Below are 19930 nucleotides of genomic sequence, written 5' to 3' on the forward strand. Positions count from 1 at the left end.
GCACCGGGCGCAACATCTGGGGTTAGGGCAAATCCACAGGTTAGGGGGCGCAAATCCATGGGTTAGGGGGCGCAAATCCACGGGTTAGGGGGCGCAAATTACTTGCCTTGCCCCGGGTGCTGACAACCCACGCTACGCCACTGTTTATACCTGTCTAATACCTCAAGCAAGTGGCAGGAAGTTCTAGGAGCTACTGAATCCTGGGTCTGCTTCCTTGTGAAGAGAGAACACTGGAGGCATGGTGCTTTTGCAATATCTGTTTATCTACAAATGTACAAGCTGAGCATGGAGGAAAAGCAAACATCCAGACAGACAATTCCAATTCCTCCAAAAGCAAACAGCATACCACTCCCAGGCAGAGAGAAAAACTCTGTCTCTTTCATAGGTCACATTCCAGTTGCAAATTCTTTTTCTCCAGCCGCCAGCTAAGCAAATAGAGTGTGCTAAAGATAGGAGCCACCATATGTGAAAAGCTATTAGGCTAGCACCTTCAGCTAGTTCGAAAGACATGAAGTAGTTATCACTGTCCTTTATCAACCATTCAAGCAATGTTCTTCTCTTCACTTAACATGACACACACAAAAATCTGCCATAACATCCTTTGACATTGGTTTTTGTGGGTTTTGTGTGGAGAAAATATGAGAGATGATAATAATAAAAATATTGATCCAAACCTGATATATACCAGTTTTGCCTGCAATTGATGGAAATAATAGATGTTCAAATGTTGTGGTGCCACTGATTACAGTAGATGCTCGGGTTGCGAACGTGATCCATGCGGGATGCACGTCCGCAACCCGCAGCGTCCGCAACCCACAGCGGCTCATCTGCGCATGCGCAGGTTGTGACTCGGCACTTCTGTGCATGCGCAAAGCGCGATTTAGCACTTCTGCGCATGTGCAACCGCCCAAACCCGGAAGTAACCCGTTCCAGTACTTCCGGGTTTCGGTGGTCCACAACCCGACAAAACACAACCTGAAGCATCTGTAACCTGAGGTATAACTGTACAGAACACCAGGATGATCCTATCTTTTGATTTCACAGCAAAATACTCCTTCTGCTGTGACTGTACAAACCAATACGGGAGAGGCATGTTTTGTTTGTTGTAGCTGAGATGAAGCCATCTGGTTGTGCTGCTGCTGTACTGAGCACCTCTCCAGTGGTGACTGGTGCCCATTGGGCAGAAAGGAGGACCAGCAGTAGGTGGAGCCAGAGGCTATGACAGGCTGAGCCAACTAATGCCACTTTTGTCTCCCTCCTCCTCCTTGTTACGTTCCACACACCATTAATTTTAAACACAAGAACCCAAATAATTATGGGAACTGCAGTTTAGTCAGGGTGCTGGAGACTGCTGCTCTGTGAGGGGGTTAACTACAATCCCCATGATTCTTTGGGGGAAATGCATGGTTTGTACCACCCTGAGGAGGAGGAGGAGGAAGTTGCCTCGGGTAGTTCTGGCCTTCGCTCCCCAACTGGTTGAAAGAAGAAGAAAGGCAGGTGGGCAAGGGACAGGTTGATGGCAGGCTGAGGTTGGTGAAGCTGTACCTCTTTAGCCCTAATGGAGCAGCCTCCGCTTTCCCAGAAAACATCCCAAAGTCCTGTAGATCCTGCTGCACAAAATCTTTGTTGGATTGCAGAAGGGTACCTGTTCTCAGTGGCAGCCTGCCCCATTTCGCTGCCTGAGGTGAAGCAGGAAGGAGCCGCCCTGCGCCCCGGCCAAAGCCTTGCTTACCTGGGTTGTGTGGCGGCAACTTCCGGGTTCCAGTGAGATCCCTGCAAGTTCTCTTGGGGCTCTCACAAGATCTCACCAGAACCTGGAAGCGGGGATAGATTTTGGTAATATGCTGCCTTGGTCAAGGCCAAAAATGGGATCTTCTCAGTTATGGACCTTCTCAGTTTTGCATCCCTTCAGCTCAGCATCCTGTGCACGGGGACCTCTAAAGGTAAAGGTAAAGGTACTCCTGACCGTTAGGTCCAGTCGTAGACGACTCTGGGGTTGCATGCTCATCTCACTTTATAGGCTGAGGGAGCTGGCGTTTGTCCACAGACAGCTTCCAGGTCATGTGGCCAGCATGACTAAGCTGCTTCTGGCAAACCAGAGCAGCGCACGAAAATGCCGTTTACCTTCCCACTGGAGCAGTCCCTATTTATCTAGTTGCACTTGGACGTGCTTTTGAACTGCTAGGTTGGCAGGAGCAGGGACCGAGCAACGGGAGCTCACCCTGTCGCGGGGATTCGAACCGCCGACCTTCTGATCGGTAAGCCCTAGGCTCTGTGGTTTAACCCACAGCGCCACCCGGGAACCTCTAGCACTGCCCTAAATCCTGCGTTGCTGCCACAGCTTCTCCCTTCAGTAGGGGCACCCATGGCAGCTGCCCTTGGATTCTAGCTGCCTGAGGCGGCTGCTCTAGTCTGCCTCATGGCGGGGACAGCCCTGTCTGTTCTCAGCAGGCCAGGTGAATTATGTATCTGCTAAACGGGAAAGTGGGGAGGGGTCTTTAAAAAAACAACAACGTGTTTTTTAAAGGAAATGGAAAGCAGAGCCTTCGCATCTCACATATCTATGCGGGGGGAGCCTCCACCCCACCCGCTCCAGAAAGATGCGAAGGGAAGCGACTGCGGCCAAAGGTGAAGGAATTCGATGGGGAGTCTTTATTCTAAACAGGGCGAGAGCCGGCTGCTGATTGGGCGGCGGGGGCCTCTCCCCTCCCAGGGGCGGGCCAGCGTCAGCCACGCCCCTCGGGCTCTTGCCAGCCGCTTCTTCGGCGGAGCGCAGTGCTGGCCGGGTGACTTGTAGAGCGAGGCGGGCGGTGATTCGGTGTCGCTCCGGCTGCCCGGCGCTTCGCAGCCTCGTTCCTCCGGGGAAAGCCAGACGGGATCCCGCCCGCGCAGGTCAGTGAGCCGGCGTCCCCTCCGCGGTCTCCCTTTCTGGATTGCACGCACGCCCTCCCTAACCATCCTCGGCTCCAGATTTCCCCCACCTTCTGCTCAGAGAGGCTTTTGAATGGTGTAGTTTAAAGTCCTGCCATCGGAGCAGCCTTCCCGTCCCGGAGATCTCCCGGGACAGCCTGGCATTTCCGCAGCGTCCCTCCGCCGAACGCAAAAGGACGAGGCGATCCCCCCCGGATCCGAAGCAATTTGCCTCGGAAAGAAGCCTCGCTAGAACTTGCCTGTTTCCAAGGAAGTAGTAGTCCAGGATTGCAGCCGAGCAACCCGGTTCTGGGTCGGTTTGCTAGGAAAGCCTTCCACGTGGCTTACTCCCGAGTAAACATACAAAAGAACGCAGCCTTTAGGTGCAGAAACCGGCCTTTTAGTTTGCTTCAAAAAAGGGGACCTGTGGGAGGGGGAGCGAAGGAATTAGATTAGTTTCTTTCTCGATTATTTTTTTAGGGGACGGTTTTCTTGCCTGGTGGAACGGTTTGGATCTCTTTAAGTTTTGCAGGGCAACCCTAGGCATGCCTACTCAGACGTAAGTGCCACTGAGTTCGGCAAGACTTGCTCTCAAGAAAGCGTGTCTAGGGGTGCAGCCTCTGTGACTCCCTTAACTGCCTGCCCCCCAAAACACCCGCCATCCCCATTCATTTATTAACCCAGGTTGCAGGAACATCACCTGTCGGTGGAAACCAACCTGTGCTACAGAGGAGCAAAGCTCTTCAGTGTTACATACAATTTGCCCTCTGGCTGGTGTTTAGAGGGCAAAGAGTTTCTGGCAGGTATTTTTGTGCCCATTCTGCATCATCTCTAGATTAGAGAGTTTTGCAAAAATGCTCTTCTCTCCCCCTCACACCTGCACACTGTTGCAGACACACACAAAGCAGGTGATAGGAAGAGGGAAATATCTGATTTGCACAGCTTGAATAGCCTCCTGCAAAACGAATTATCTACCACACTGGAGAAAAAGATTGGGCAGTGCATCTAAATATATCTATTTCAAAATGCAATCTGGAGATTTAGAGGAGGTTCTCTTCCATTCAGATTAACCCAGGGATGGTTTTCCAAACGTATTTCCGTTGAGAGAGTGGGAGAAGAAGCAATGTTGTCTTTAAATAGTAAAGGGATCTGTTGCTGATCAATTTACAGCAGAATTTTACAGGTGTTTATTTGGAAGTAAGGCCCACTGTGATCTGTGTGACCTTATTCTCTAGTAAATGTTTCTAGAATTAAGGACCCTTAAGGGCTGCAGAACAGATGGGTGTGCATAATCTAGTGACTTGCAGCCAGATGTGCGAATTGCCTCCATATTTGAAGAAGTGTGACCTGTGAAGGTTGTCTCGCTCACATGCATGTCACATGCGCTACAACTTGACACTGCAGTCATCAAGTCTTGGACATGGATGTGTGAACTTCTCAGGCTGGCTTCATTGCTAATATTTTATGAGGTGACAGAGAAGGTTTCATATGGATGGAAGCAGAATAGAATATGGGGTTGGGGGAGATAATAACCATTGGCTTTTATTTGCAGTTGTCCTCTAATCACAATAAATGGCTGGATAAGACTTCTGAAGCAGAATATTTGACAGACTTTAAAATAAGGGTTTTTTAAAGTTGTTTGTTTTGCTTCTCATTTGGTCATCCTAAATAAATATTTCTGGTCAGCATTTGTGTAACTAAGGAAAGTGAGATGTGAAAACATCTTTGCCTACCTGAAGTGGTCGGTTTTGTTTTATTTAAATTTTCCCAATTGCTCTTTTGAAAGCCAATGTCATGCTTTGCTTAATATGAAAAGTTTTTTGTGTTCTACTGGCCATTACACTCAGTTTTGCTTTTTCTGAATAATTTTAAAAAAGTCAATTTACAGATCGGCACCTATCCCTTATTTAAATAACATTGTCAAGCAATATTTACAACTAAATACAGTTTACTCAAAATTATTTATTAGGTTTTCCACACTTTGCCATTAAAAATATTTCTCATTTATGCTCAAATTGCTATTGAGATATATTAGTGTGTACATAGGGCCATGGTGAGTGGGGGGCACTAATTAAATTCTGCAAGTTGTAATGAACTTTGAGAAAGTTTGACTTCAGCCCTAGAGAATGAAATTGTCTCTGCTATTCGCACTGCACTGAAAAAAACCTATTTTTTTCTGTTGTAGTAAAAATAACTCTGCTTCTCCAGTGTAGATTTACTGGGTTTATATTTTGGGTCCAAATTGCCCATTTCCTTAAAACCTGCTCAGTTAAAATCCTCCATTCTGGCAAACCTAAGCCAATAATTAATGCGCAGCCTCTGGATTTTACATCTGAAACAAGTTATCCTTGTTTCCAGCCTCAAAATGTAGGCTTGAGAAAGAGCTGGATCTGACAAAAGCAAACTTTTAAAAGTTGATCAAAATACTCTTTCCATTTCAGAAATAAAGCCAGTACTGGCTTAGTCCACTACTGAAGTTGCAAAATTGTTTTCACTATTTAAAAAAATATTGTCCTGCTGCAATTTCAAAACAGCCTTTGGTCTTCTTGAGCACTGGAAATTGCAACTTCCCCTGAAAGAAAGAAAGAGAGATCTTCAGGTATTTTTTAAAAGTCTAGCATGTTTGAATGGAATTCCACCCAGAGGCCATGTTTTAGACAGCAGTATGCAGAGAGCACTGATTTAATTTTCTGATGTTCAGTTTTTAGCTAATCCCAAGAACAAAGAGAAGAGAATTTGTGAAGCAGATGTCACAGTGCTATTTGCATTTGTGATCATAAGGATTGTGTCCTAGTGATAAAGCAATAAAACTGCCAGCACATTTGCAAAGCTAAGCAGGCCCCGGTATGGTTTCAAATTTGGATGGGGGACCGCATGTTGAGATTCCAGCATTGCAGGGGGTTGGACCTTGAGCCAATAGAAATGCCTGCAAAAAAATTAATTAAAAGAAGCACCAGGTATCCCACACTCTGTCACATAGATTTGTGTCCATGGGCAATAGCCCTTCTCCCGTTAGAGCTGCAGACCCCCCTACCCAAGAGATTTGGATAAACTGTACACCGTCGCCCTGGGGGCTCCACATTCTCACTGAGAAGTATCACCACTGGTCCCCACAAACAGTAGCAATGTAAAACAACAAAGGTGATGGTATCCTTGAATAGATCTGTGGGCAGGTGCCTAGCAAATTTGCAGCAAGACACACCCCATCACTCTTCTGAGTTGCAGCGGAGCCCAGCAGTTCTGCTACAACTCAGCAATAGCCAGCCTAGTAGACCTGCCAGAGAACTGGATAGAGAGATGGAATCGGTGGCCTCTGCCCTTTCTTTGTTCTCATAGTGCCTGGTTTGACCATCAGTCAACATCCTCTCCATCTCATGCTCTATCAGCACCTCATGCTCCAGCTGCTCACTCTCGGCCGGGAGCTGCTGGATGAGAGCCATTCTGCTCTCGTCCTTCAGCTTGTACTAAAGGCTCGATTGGTTACGTTTCCACTTCTGCAAGCTCTTGCTGGAATGTGGTTGTTGCATGTCACAGATGATGGGAGCCGCAGACCAACAACACCTGGAGGACCACAGGATCCCCATTTCTGTTGTACCGTATGCCAGATATGGTTTTTGTATACGCCTAAAAAAAGAAAAGTAGGGTTGCATCCAGTGAAGCCCATTCTGTTCACGCAGGGACTTCTGCTTGTCCAATGGGACTTCCTTTCTTGAAACTGTTCCTAGAGTTCCCCTTACCCTTTGGAGCAGATTTCAGGCGGTGCAGGAATGTGTAGAGAAAATGAGAGGAAGTCCCATTGTACAGGTGAAATTCTTTGTGCTAATGGGACAGCCTTGTCACATTTGCACTGAATGGGTTGTATTCAGCATACAGCACATCTTCAAACAATTTAGGTTATGGGGGGAGCTGTGATTAGCTGCAGTTCTCTGCTGAGGGTATAAGGAGAGAAACATGGGCTGCCTCTGTATAATGCCCTGATCTAGTAGCTGCTCGTAGTGAAATTCTGAAAGCATGCTATATCCAAGGCTCTTCAACTGGAATAAATTAACAGTTTTATGCCGAGTAATGCTGTTACTTTTTCCTTTTGCTCCCTCATTTCCTCCCCGACTTTTATTTGCATTCCAGGGCCAGTGTGCTTTTTCGCTGGAGGATTCTGTAGGCATTGTTGTCTCAGCTGTGATTGAGGACCGCTGCACTGCATGCAATTTTGGGAAGGAATAATCAAATGCTGTGCAGCATGTGAGAAGTGTCTGTTAAAGGAGCTCCTAGGGCAATGGGAGAGGATTGGAACAGAAGTGGAATCATTTATATTTGTCTCATTTGAAGACAATGCCACACATTCAGCCTCTCCAGAGATTTTGTTTTCACAGACAGAAGTAGGATCGATGGAGAGCACGTGGAGAGGAGGGGATGGTTGTCCTCTGGCATCTGGGATGAAGATTGTGTGTGAGCTTCAAAGCTCACATGCATGTCTACAACTTTCCATTGTATGACATCTTGTTTCCGTGATTAAATTTTAATGTGTCATCAACTTGGAATGATAAAAGACAGGGTGTGGCTGGCTTCCGTTATCTTGTTTTGGCACCAAATACCAGTGTGATAAATATAATTATCAATACATTTTGGTATTAATGGTGTACTGTATTCTGCAGTAGTTTTGTTGCATTCGATAGCTTCCTTTATTACATTCTGGCTGATTTCAAGGTTGAGTGGTTCAGAGTTAGAATAAGAAAAAAGCAACATAATAAGAGATTCAAATCCAGCCCTGGAGAATTGTTTATCTACTCAATCAAAGTATGCTTAAAGAATGGGAAATAGAAACATCCAGAGATTCTGCCAGATTCTTGTCTTTCTCACAGAAAGAATCTTTCTGAAAGCAGATCTACTTCTTGCTTTATGTATCCAGAACGGGCCTTATCTGTGGTGGCTCCCCATTTGTGGAATGCTCTCCCCAAGGAGCTGTGCCCAGTGAAACCGTTCCTCTTCAACCAGGCCTTTGGCTGATTAACATTCAAAACCCTTTTAAACATGTTTGTGAGAGCGGGGGATTGCTGGTTTGTTCTTATTTTTTATTATTATACCTTGTGGTTTTTATGTTGTATTTTTATGTTGTGAACCGCCACTGGATCTGCGGGTGAAGGGCAGTATACATATTTAATAAATAATAATAAATAAATCAACAAATAAATTGTTTTGTGTGTGTGTCTAGAAGACCATATTACTATTACAGTTAATGTTATTAATCACATTCTAAACCAATGTTTAGACACAAATACATTTAAAGCAAGATTTGAAGTGGATACTTGTGGGGCCTGTCAAAACAAAATCATCTTCAACTGTTTCTGAAAGATGCAGATAGTGAGTGCCTGCTGTATGTATCTCGACAGGAATGTTATTCCACAGAACAAGGGCAGAAACACTGAAAGCCCTGCTCTGAGTTGCTGCAGGCTTCTGAGATCTTTGGAACTTGCAAGAGTAGCTCTCCCACAGAGCTCAGGCATCTACTGGGCATATTTGGGATAAGGTGACCTCTAAAGTAACCTGGTCCCGAGCTGTACAGGACTTAAATGTTAGTAGCAACACCTTGAACTTCGTCCAGTAGCAAATTGGATGCCGGTTCAAATCATGCAAGCAAAGTGTTATGTGCTGGCAATAGTTTTCCCCACAAGCAACCAATCTGCCTTGTTCGGTACAGGCCACAGCCTCCAGATCAATTCCGAGAGTAGCCCCACAGATAGCGCATTGCAGTGACACAGCTGTGAGGTTACCGATACATGAACAACTGTGGTCTAGCTGTCCCAATCCAAGAATGGCTGTAGGTGACATACCTGGCGAAAGGCCAGGAGTGCCTTTGAGGACACCTGTTCCACCAATGATAGAGGAAACTGCTATGAGTCAAAGGTCTGCCTTGCTCTGCAGGTCATTCCATATAATATCACGGCAAAATAAAACGGTTTGGTCATCTGCCAATCATATCACCAAAACAGGGAGAGACCCAAAGTTGGGCCCCCAAGGAGCTTGCACTTTTGCCGCAATTAGCCAAGGGACAAGCAGAACCTTCCACTTCCGCTCTATAATAAATCTAGCACAACTGGTTAATTTGTCAGATGTCTACTGAATCTCTTGATTTTCACTCCAGGGTCTCTCCCAAATTCCCAAACTCAGTCACTGAAGATATCATGTCTAGTTTTAATTAGCTGGCACTTGATGTAAACATTTTATTCATGCCTGAGAAAGTTGTTCTGACGTTGTGGTTAGATTTGCGCCATTAGTTGCACCAAACCTCAAAAGTGAATTGTTTGGCAAGTGTGTGGCTGCTGTGGCTGTAGTTCAGACACCTTCCTGTTCAGCCAGGGCCATCTGGCACTCTTTGTGCGCATAGAGAGTGCACAGGTTTCCAGCAACATTAGACTGCCTGCTCTCGGTTATAGTACCCCAGCAATTTAGGAAAGAAACTATAAGCTAGTGTGTAAAGCCGGCATACCCAGATTGTGAGCCACCAAGCCAAACAGCCTTGCATCCATGAATTGTGATTTTGCTGTGTATTGATAGGTTTTTTTTGTTGCTCCAGTTTGCTGCTCTTTTATTGGGTCTGTTCTGTGGCTATTGTATGGCTTTTTCTGCAAAGCATTCTTCTGATTTTATGTTCTGCATGTTCTGCTCTTCAAACTTTGTAAGTTTATCGGAGAATACTTAGGCAGCGAGTGCCTAATAAATGGAATTAATATAATTAATTGCCTTCCGCCACCACTGTGTGGCTGAGGGCCAAACAAGATAAGACACCATTCGTGCAATTAGCATGAATGATTGTATTGTGTGGCTGGCTGTTAAAAAAACATCAAAGTCTAGATCAGAAACGGGAGGGAGCAGTAGTCTTAAATCTTTTGCCTTCCGTAGGGGTCCTAATCTCTCTCTGCCCCCTATGCCTCTTTGCACTGGAAGACAAGTTCCACTAGCATAAATAGGATAAAAGGTAAAGGTACCCCTGCCCGTACGGGCCAGTCTTGACAGACTCTGGGGTTGTGCGCCCATCTCACTTAAGAGGCCGGGGGCCAGCGCTGTCCAGAGACACTTCCGGGTAACGTGGCCAGCGTGACAAAGCCGCATCTGGCGAGCCAGGGCAGCACACGGAAACGCCGTTTACCTTCCCGCCAGTAAGCGGTCCCTATTTATCTACTTGCACCCGGAGGTGCTTTCGAACTGCTAGGTTGGCAGGCGCTGGGACCGAGCAACGGGAGCGCACCCCGCCGCGGGGATTCGAACCGCCGACCTTTCGATCGGCAAACCCTAGGCGCTGAGGCTTTTACCCACAGCGCCACTGTGGAGGATACTTTCTCCCAATGCAAATACAGTCGTACCTCGGAAGTCGAACGAAATCCGTTCCGGAAGTCCGTTCGACTTCCAAAATGTTCGGAAACCAAGGTGCGGCTTCCAACTGGCTGCAGGAGCCATGGAAGTCTGGTCGGACGTTCGGGTTCCAAAGAACGTTCGCAAACCAGAACACTAATTTCCAGGTTTGCAGCGTTCGGGAGCTAAAACGTTTCGACTCACAAGGCATTCATGATCCAAGGTACAACTGTAGCAGGTGTGGGGAGTGGTCTGGATCAGAGCAGAGCAAAAGAGTTAAAAGTGCACACCACCCGTGTCCTGATGCATACTAGACTCCCCATGCCTGCTCTTAATTTTTTTTTAAGCCATTAGCACAATTACTAATTGCAATGGTCTTGCCTTATTTTGCCTCAGATTCTCAACTTAAACCAAGTCTGGCAGGTTAGTGAGCACAGTTTCAAAAAACAGCTAAAGAGGTGTCCTGCTAAAAACTCACATTGGATTTGGTTCTTGCAACTAAGCCATCTGAGTTGTTGTATTAGCAGCTAGCAAGCACCAACTGAGCAGCTTTATAACCATCCTTATTGCCCTAGTCCTTCCTCAAGGGAGAGAAACTTTGAGCTGCCAGATGTCCACTGACCCTTCTGGTCTGGGCCTTGACCTGAAACCAATGCCACTTCTGTTACTGAGGATGACTTGGGAAGCCTTTAAAGCTGGTTGATGGGGCCACTTGGGATGAACTGGGGTCCCCAAATCTGTAGGGGTGATAATGGGGTTCTCCTCATCTGAGGTCTCAATTCTGGTGCACTGTAGCACATCCGTTGCATGAAAAACTTGTCTGGAATGGTCCCAAATTGTTGTTGTTTTGTCAGCAACAAGAATTATGCCTTTATCTGAGTTGGAACATTGGTCCATTCAGCTCAGTGCTGTCTACCCTACCTGGGTGATACTGAGCTAAGGTTTACTCAGACTAGACGCACTGAAATTAATGAAACATAACTTAGGTCCAGTAATTTCCATAGGTCAACTAAGTTTTGCTCAGAATAGAATACCATCTACTGGGTATTGAACCTAGGGCATTCTTCACAGAAAGCTCATGCTCCATCACTGAGCTACAGCCCTTCCACTAAAAGATTTTGTTTTTAAGATCTGTCTCGTCATTTATCATTGCTGATCTTAGGGCAGTTTATATCATAAAAAAAGACTAGAGCAATTAAAAGTAATTAAAAATTCAAAGGATAAAGATTGTGTAGACTTGTCTCACATAAAAGCCTGGGGGAACATATACATTTTAAGTTGGCACCACAATGAATATACTGTTGATGCTGACTTTTATCTCCAAAGAGAAGGTATTCCACAAATGGAGGGACCCCACTAAGTAGTCACGTATGTGCATTCCTGCTAACCATACCATTTCTGGTAGCAGAACATTTAGAAGAACCCCTTCTGAAGATCTTAATACCCAACAAGTTGGTGTCAGGATGGTGCTCCTTCAAGGTTGTGGGTCCCAAGTTCTTTGCTTCTCTGCCTTTGGTCTAATCTGTCAAGCCCAAGAACTGCAAATGAAGCCTCCGCAGCTGCAACAACAACAAATGTTTATTCGGCTATTACGCCCATCATGAAGCACAACACAACAAAACAAATCAAATAAAACAGCGGACTCATACAAACCACAAGTAGTATAGCACAGTTCACACTCACAAGGACGGATATTAGCCGTTCATAAAAAAGTTTAAGATTAAGATTAAAAAATTTGGCACTACACTAAAAACAATATCTGATGTCATTATAGAAAATTCTTGTGACTATCAATAATCAGCTAACATTCCGTTCCGTCTCTTGTGCGAGAGGACGGCTGTTAGGAATTTAGCAACCTGTAGGGTAATATAAGGATCCACATCTTGAAGTACCCAGGCAAGCTGTAAGTCTACTGCATTTTCATGGAGGTTGGCAGATAAAATAGAGTAATAGAATCAAGATTTACACAGAGAAGAACCACAGGCAATAAAAATGTAAGGGAATTTATAACACTGTGCAACCAAGGTTATCTGAAAGAACACTCAATTTACTGCAGTATGTAGAGCTGAAATTGATGTGATCCTATCAGTAGCTTACATCAGAACTCTTCTGAGACTGACTCTTAAATGCCGTTCGCCCTCTCCAGTTCTGCTAAGAATGGACTCATCTGCATTGTTTTGAAGCCATTTGCTCCACTCTTCTTTAATAAATAGACAGGTGTTCAGGGAATGATTTTAATGATTTACTATAAAGTGGATATATAATGAGCTGTGAAGGTTTTTACTCAAAAGACAAAAGAGGAGACAAATTAAAAAAGAGAAGGAAAGTAGGAATTGGATACCATAGCAGGGCCATTCCCATGCCAAATGGCTCCCCAAGTGAGGCGCATCTTTGGTGAACATGCATGCACACACATCTTCCATCTGTTCAACTCTCAAATCCCTTGATTTTCTTATATCGCCATGCATGATTTATCCCGTTAACACAGTACACAATTAATTTGCTTCCAAGGATCTGATCACAGTCATCTTGCCATTTGTTGATTGGACACTGGTGTTGTACATATTTTTTTTAATCAATGCAAGCCGCGCAGATCATTGTACCAATTGTATGACTATTTATACTATTTGTTTCAGCAGTTGAGTGGATAATTACAAAGCCAGTAACAGGCCTGGGGTCTAGCTTGCTTGGAGGCAAGATAACAATCACATGAGCCAAAGGTAGGAGGCACTCTAATGACCTGGCTGGAGTCAACAGCGCCAACCAGAGGCTTGTGGGAAACCAGCAAGCGGGCCCCAAGCAAAGAGAACTCCTCTGCCTTGTGGTTTTCACCAACTGGTATTCAAAAAAATTATTGTCTCTGGCTATGGAGACAGAACATAGCCATCATAAAGGTAAAGGTACCCCTGACCGTTAGGTCCAGTCGCAGACGACTCTGGGATTGCGCTATAGGCCGAGGGAGCTGGCGTTAGTCCACAGACAGCTTCTGGGTCATGTGGCCAGCATGACTAAGCCACTTCTGGCGAACCAGAGCAGTGGATGGAAACGCCGTTTACCTTCCCACTGGAGTGGTACCTATTTATCTACTTGCACTTGACGTGCTTTTGAACTGCTAGATTAGCAGGAGCAGGGACCGAACAACGGGAGCTCACCCTGTCATGGAGATTCGAACTGCCGACCTTCCGATTGGCAAGCCCTAGGCTCTGTGGTTTAGACCAGAGCGCCACCCGTGTCCCTATAACCATCATAGCTAGTAGCTTTTAGTAGACTTCTCCATGAATTTGCCCAATTCTATTTTAAAGCCATCCAAGTTGGTGGCCACCACTGCTTCTTGTGGGAGCAAGTTCCATAGTTTAACTATGCTCTGTGTGGGGAAAATGACTTTCTTTTATCCGTCATGAATCTTTTCACATACAAGTTTATTGGAGGTCAATGACTTCTAGAGTTACGGCTCGTCACATGGGGCAGTGGTCAGCAGTTTCTGACAGCACATAAGCTGGCTTTCACATCCAAACCAACTCACACTCCCTTGCTTTAATGAGATGCACATTCAAATATATAGTCCAACACACTGTCCAAGGCAATTCATATTGTGCAATGTGCAGCTAGACCTGGATTTGGGCATTTACATTCATTAAAACCATACTATTAAGCTTAGGATAATATGTCTACCATACAAATGAGAAATTTGATGCCATTGCTTCCTTTTCTGCTAAACTAGGCATTTATAAGGTGCATAGACAAGGCGACAGAGAAATGAAATCACGGTCTACAAATTGGGTATAAATTATTTACCGTAGCTGAAGTTTGAAAGATATCTGAAGCTATTTATAGTATTGTCAAGACCCTTACCTTTAGATTACTATTGCAATATAGCGGTTATTTTATGCACGCTTTTGCAGAGATCTAGTGGCAAATTCTTTCGCTCTCTTAGAAATTGTGTGCTGAGGCATCTTTTAATCCGTCAGAAGAGAAATGGTGCTTGGAGAGACTTGTTTGCATGTCTTGAAGATCATTCATCTCTTCTGGGTTTTCTCACAGACAGAAGAGCTGCTGGCATCTTGAGGAAGAAGCTTCTTAATTAGGTCAGAGCAGTGGCAGCTAACCTGTGGCCCTCTGGCTCCTTCTGAGCTCCAGCTCCCATGAGTCACAGCCAGAATGACCCATAGTCTGGAATGGCAGGAGTTCTAGTCCAAGAACTGCTGGAGGGCCAAAGGTTAGCCACCCCAGTGTTAAAGGAACCAACAAGAAATAAAGAGTGATAAATGAGAATATCAAAGCAGAGTATTATCAGTAGCAATGTTGGCACATATTTATGGAATCACCAGATTGTTTTAACCTCATTTCATTTTATCCCACCCTCCATGTTTTTCAGGGTCAATTTCTGAGGCTCCAAAATTGGAGTGGATTCCAAACAGACTTTTGCCAGCGCAATGGGGCTTCATATCCTCCTCCACCCCCTTGGCAGTTCTCTGTATGCCCCCAAAATATGCTTCAGAAAGACCCTGGTAAAAATCGCACTGTGCAATCAGAAGTCCTTTCCACTCACACATGGACAGTGTTGGATACAATGATATAGTTATGGAAGACCTAACCACACAAAAAACCTAAACTGGTACAAAACAGTTCTGAGTTCGGCAAAAGGCTAGTTGATGGGTTGGTTTCAAGAGACACCAAAGTCTGCAGTGTCCAGATTTCTGTACTTGGGAGATTACTAGCAGCACTTAAGTAGAAAGTATACATTTAAAATATTACATGCCAAGCTTTCTGTTACCACTTGCCTCTAAGAAGACTCAAAACATGAAGTTGAAGTTATTCGCTTGCTCAACATTCTAGCATTGCATCAAATAAGAAATGAACTTTTAAGTACTATAGTCTAATTTTTCCTCTCTCCCTTTTCTTTCTTACAGCAACAAAGGATAACACCATCCAGATTTATTCGGACCTAAGAAGTGAAGGATAACAGCCATCACTGGGTAGCTCAATATGCCAGCTTTCTTCTGGAAGATTGCCTTTGAATGTTAGGTCTCCTCCATTTATTTTACAACACGCACAAATAAAATGTCGGAACTCCACCCTACCTCTGGATTAATATCAAATATGGAAAATGGGACTTTTCTGGAGCTGTATCCCACCTCTCTCTCGACATCCATGGATTCATCTTCCGGACACATGTCTAACGTCTATGTCTATGTCTCAATATTCCTCAGCCTCTTGGCATTTCTTCTTTTGCTATTAATCATTGCACTTCAGAGGCTGAAGAACATAATCTCTTCCAGTTCTTCCTACCCAGAATACACCAGCGATGCTGGCAGTTCCTTCACTAACCTAGAAGTCTGTAGTATTTCTTCCCAGCGGTCTGCTTTTTCAAATCTTTCCTCCTGAGAAGGAATGAAAGAGAATACATTGGGGGATGGAACAACTTTGTCTAACTCTTGGGGGGAAGTTATGCATGCAGTATTTTCTTTGGAGGACTAATAGTCATAAAAGAGGTGACTTTTAATTTTCACTTTGGTTTTTCTTTCCCTTTTTAGTCTGCATTTCCCCTCTTTATTAATGACATTTTTCATCTCTGAGCAGTGAAATTGATGAAGGTCTCCTGCCTGATCATGGCCTCCTGCCTGTAATAGTGTTGTAGCATTTCCCCAACCCATTTAAACTGGGTCTTCAAACTTAACAATGGGAAGATTCTGCTTCCTGGGCTTTGTCACCTATGGTTTCATCGACTCAAAGCTTCAGGACTTTAACTTCCTCAGAAACACCATGATATCATACAGGATATCACTAGATCTCTGAAAGTTATTTATCTCACCATTGAAAGAATCTGTTGTGCCGTAGTTCTAGAATTTAGAGCAACTTTAAGGCAACAAAGCTCAATTTAATTTAACAATTTAATTCAAAATTTTGTCGCTGAGGTCTCTTGTATGTTTCCCTGTATACAGTCGCCGTGTTGTCTGATGGGCTTGTTTTATTTTAGCCAAATGATTATAATAAATATGTGGGCTCATTCCATTTCACACTAAAACTGCATTTGGTAGACTTGCAGATTTGCATGAGGACTTTGAATTGGAAGAATTGGGCTGTGTCCAAAGTAGATCTAAGTAAGAACTGTGCGAGCGGGAACCAGGCAGTGGCGATTTCCCGCTCTCAGGTTGCTTTAATGGAGTACACCATGCCCCCTGGCCGACCAGATTGGTCAGCCTAGGGTGTGACGTGCCAGGGACTCCCTATGATGCGGGGGCTAGCCATATCCCCGCAAAAGGGGCGGGTTTGCGTCCCGCTCGCAACTCCATTTCCCCGGCGAAGGGAAATGGCTTTATCAGCACAAGGATTTCGCCTACTTCACCTCACCCAAGCACCCCCTAAATCTGTTCTGGGGGATCTCCCAAGCCTCCGGCGCAGATTTGGGTAGGGTGCAGGGCAGAGACAGGGGGACCAACCTGTGCTTTGAAGGCCTTGGTGAGCTCAACACCTTTGAGGTCATTGGTTCCATTGTTCAACTGCTGTTATCATTAAAAAGTGTCTTCAAATGCCCAGTCCAAATCTACCCTCTTTTAAATTAAGCCTGTTAGCTCTAACCTTGCTATGTGGCAGCCCTTCAGAGAAATAAAAAGTGTTATCATGTCTCCGTTCCTTTAAATGTTCCTCATTGGACTTGTTTTCCATATCTCTGATCATCTTCATTACCTTTCTCTGAACTTCTTTCCAGTTTGTCTGTGTGCCTCTCAAAGTGTGGTGCCCAAAAGTGAACACAGTGTTCCAGCTGAAGATGGCCTAGCACAGAATAAAGTGGAACTATTACTTACTGTGACAAACTATTCTAAGAGTTCCCTGGGGAGAGGAGTTGATTGTTAAGGCACTTTGGAAACTGGGAGAAGAACAGGGGTCGCCTAACAATTCTCAGAACCCTTAACAAACTACAGCTTTCAGAATCCTTTGGGGGAAGCCACAACTGTTTAAAGCACTATGGTGTGACACTGGATTCTAGTAACCTAAAATGTAATTCATCTGATACTGAAGACTTGGACTCATTTAAAATAGCTAGATATTTCCTTATCTACTGCCTCCAAACAGCCTTCCCCTTTCCCACAAAACCCAACTGCTGCTAAAATCATTTGAACTAAGAGATACCAGGTTGGTCAAGGTCTCTCTTCTGTTGCTGGGGATATCCTGAATATTACGTTGCCCAAAAGTGGAACTGTTTAAATGAGATTGGCTTACTCCATTAGCACTCTGCTATTTGTCCTCTAAAGTCAGAGTGGGGAACTTGTGACCCATCTGACTCCCATCAGCTCCAGCCAACATGGCCAATGATCAACAATGGCGGGTATTGTAGTCCTGCAAAAATGTGTGAGGGGTGTGTGGCAACTGTTCTTCACAGTGGAATCATGGTGGAATTGGCTGGTGTTAGAAACAAGGGAAACTTGTTCTGACAGCCTCAGCAGCTCCACCAGCATAGGAAAGTCCAAATTTGGGTTTTGCGTTCTTTCACATCTTATAAGTAAACAACATGTTGACGAAATTTGCTACTTCTGTTGACTTGTTATGAACTGAAAATACTTTCCTAACAACAACAACAACAAAAGATTAAGGATTATTTCAGATAAAATAGATGCTGGATAGAAATAAGATGCAAGAAAAGGCAACGGGCAATGCCTGGAGATATGGATCAAACCCATCAAACTATCTCTTTCTTGCTGTGAGACAGAATCATGAGTAGCTACTGCAATTAAAAGATTGTAGCTTTCTGCCCATTGTCTCATATTTTTCAATCATCTTTGTGTGCGATGGTGGCTTCAGGAAACACCATCATTCCATATACATGTTAAATAGCACTAGGGAGAGGACAGTATCCAGTGGAACCCTGTAGCACAAATGCCAAGGGGCTGAGGAGCACTCATCTTGTGTTACTCTCTGAACATGGCCCTGCAGATAAGAATGGAACCAGCCTAATACATTGCCTCTAGTACTCATCCCATGGAGCCAGTCTAGGATGATACCATGGTATCAAAAGCCACAGCAATCAAGCAGAAGTAGCAGGTTACACTTCTCCTGTGTCTCTCACAATAAAGGTCACCCATCAGGGTGAACAAAGCCGATTCAATTCCAAAACTGAATTCTAAATTCAGATTGTAGTTTATCCATGCCATCCAGGAATACCTCCCATTCCACATATTCTCAAAAGCGCCATTGATGGCAACATCACGGTGTCCTAAGAATTTGCGCCAGCTCAGAGTGCACCCTAGTCCAAAATCTTTGCACAATTTACAAGACCACTACATATGAATAAACATTCATGTTTCCCTGCCACCGTTTCAGCTGTGTGGGCTGAGACTGATACCCACCCAAGATAACTTCACAGAAGGGAGATACCAATGATGTGTAAGCTTTAGTGAGGGTTCAAGGACTCGGCTTTCTGTGTATATCCATGTGTCAGTAAACACTGCTGTTCACAGAACACTTAATTTTCAATGGTGACTGTAGGGCCTTGGAACCAGTAGGGTGAAAAGCAGAAAAGTCCACAGCAGATGGAGATGGAGCCAGGGACAGGAAGAGCCAACCTATGCCCCCATTCTCCTCTGTGGTGTATTCTCCACCGTGGTGCAGTGGTTAAGAGCGGTAGTCTCGTAATCTGGTGAACCGGGTTCGCGACCCCGCTCCTCCACATGCAGCTGCTGGGTGACCTTGGGCTAGTCACACTTCTTTGAAGTCTCTCAGCCCCACTCACCTCACAGAGTGTTGGTTGTGGGGGAGGAAGGGAAAGGACAATGTTAGCCACTTTGAGACTCCTTCGGGTAGTGATAAAGTGGAATATCAAATCCAAACTCTTCTTCTTCTTCCCATTGAGTTCTACAAGGACAACACTGAGGACTCATCCACACTTAACCTCTGCTCCACATTGCTAGGGACAGGTCAGGGCTTTCCAGGCCAGTGACTTGAGTGGTGTTTTCTGCTGAATTGGAGCAAATGGCAATCAGGTTTTGTGCAGAGTGCCATTTGCTCTGATTCACTGGTAAAATGCAGGTTTTCCTGGGGAAAGTACTAGGACAGGAAGGGGATGGGAAGCCTGGGAGAAGAAAAATAAGCCTGCTCAGACACAGACCTAGAAAGTTCAGACTTGTGCCTGGAAAGCATAGAGCAAGGGTGAGTGTGGATAAGCCCTGAGACGAAAGAGTAGGAAGCCAACAGGCAGTGCCACCCCCACCCACACACCCCGGACCTCTTGTACGTAAGTAAAAAGACAGGCTGGGAGGGGCTGGCCCTATTCATCCCAGTGGATCAGCTGCCACTGCTTACTTTCCAATGCAACAAAAGCGAAATCCTAAGCGTAGCCGCAGATAGACATGAGCACGTCTCACACAGACTGGAATTTCACTGCTTGCAACCTTTTCAACGCTTCTCACTCAAGCACCAGATGGTTATATAACTAGGTCCCTAGATCCATGCCCCTTCCTGTTGGTTCTGGGACACTTGGCAAAGGTGACCCTCTTCCTGGCAGGTGTTTGCGGCGGCCTGACTGTCACCTTCTGACTGCACACTGCTGCTTGCTGCTTTGTCATCGTGCTCCCCATGTGCTGTTCTTGTGTTTGACAATTACGTTCTTGCTTGTTTCAAAATCCCGTAAGACTGGTTGTGCATGAAAGCACCCAAAGCAAATGTATTCAGGGGAGGC

The 19930-nt window shown here is 45.1% G+C and overlaps 1 protein-coding gene across 2 annotated transcripts; it reads left to right on the top strand.

Moving 5' to 3' along the window:
- Positions 1 to 2747: 2747 nt before the first annotated feature.
- SERTM1 (serine rich and transmembrane domain containing 1) lies at positions 2748 to 16883 on the top strand. Of its 2 annotated transcripts, XM_028726513.2 has the most exons (3): positions 2748 to 2892; positions 14633 to 14765; positions 15168 to 16883. In XM_028726513.2, the coding sequence occupies exon 3, from the start codon at positions 15319 to 15321 to the stop codon at positions 15640 to 15642; it is 324 nt and encodes a 107-aa protein (XP_028582346.1). In that variant the 5' UTR covers positions 2748 to 2892; positions 14633 to 14765; positions 15168 to 15318; the 3' UTR covers positions 15643 to 16883. The 2 variants fall into 2 exon arrangements, with proteins under 2 accessions (XP_028582346.1, XP_028582345.1); XM_028726512.2 differs by lacking the exon at positions 14633 to 14765.
- Positions 16884 to 19930: the final 3047 nt, after the last annotated feature.

This window comes from Podarcis muralis, chromosome 4 (assembly GCF_964188315.1).
Source record: "Podarcis muralis chromosome 4, rPodMur119.hap1.1, whole genome shotgun sequence".
Classification (NCBI taxonomy): Eukaryota; Metazoa; Chordata; class Lepidosauria; order Squamata; family Lacertidae; genus Podarcis; species Podarcis muralis.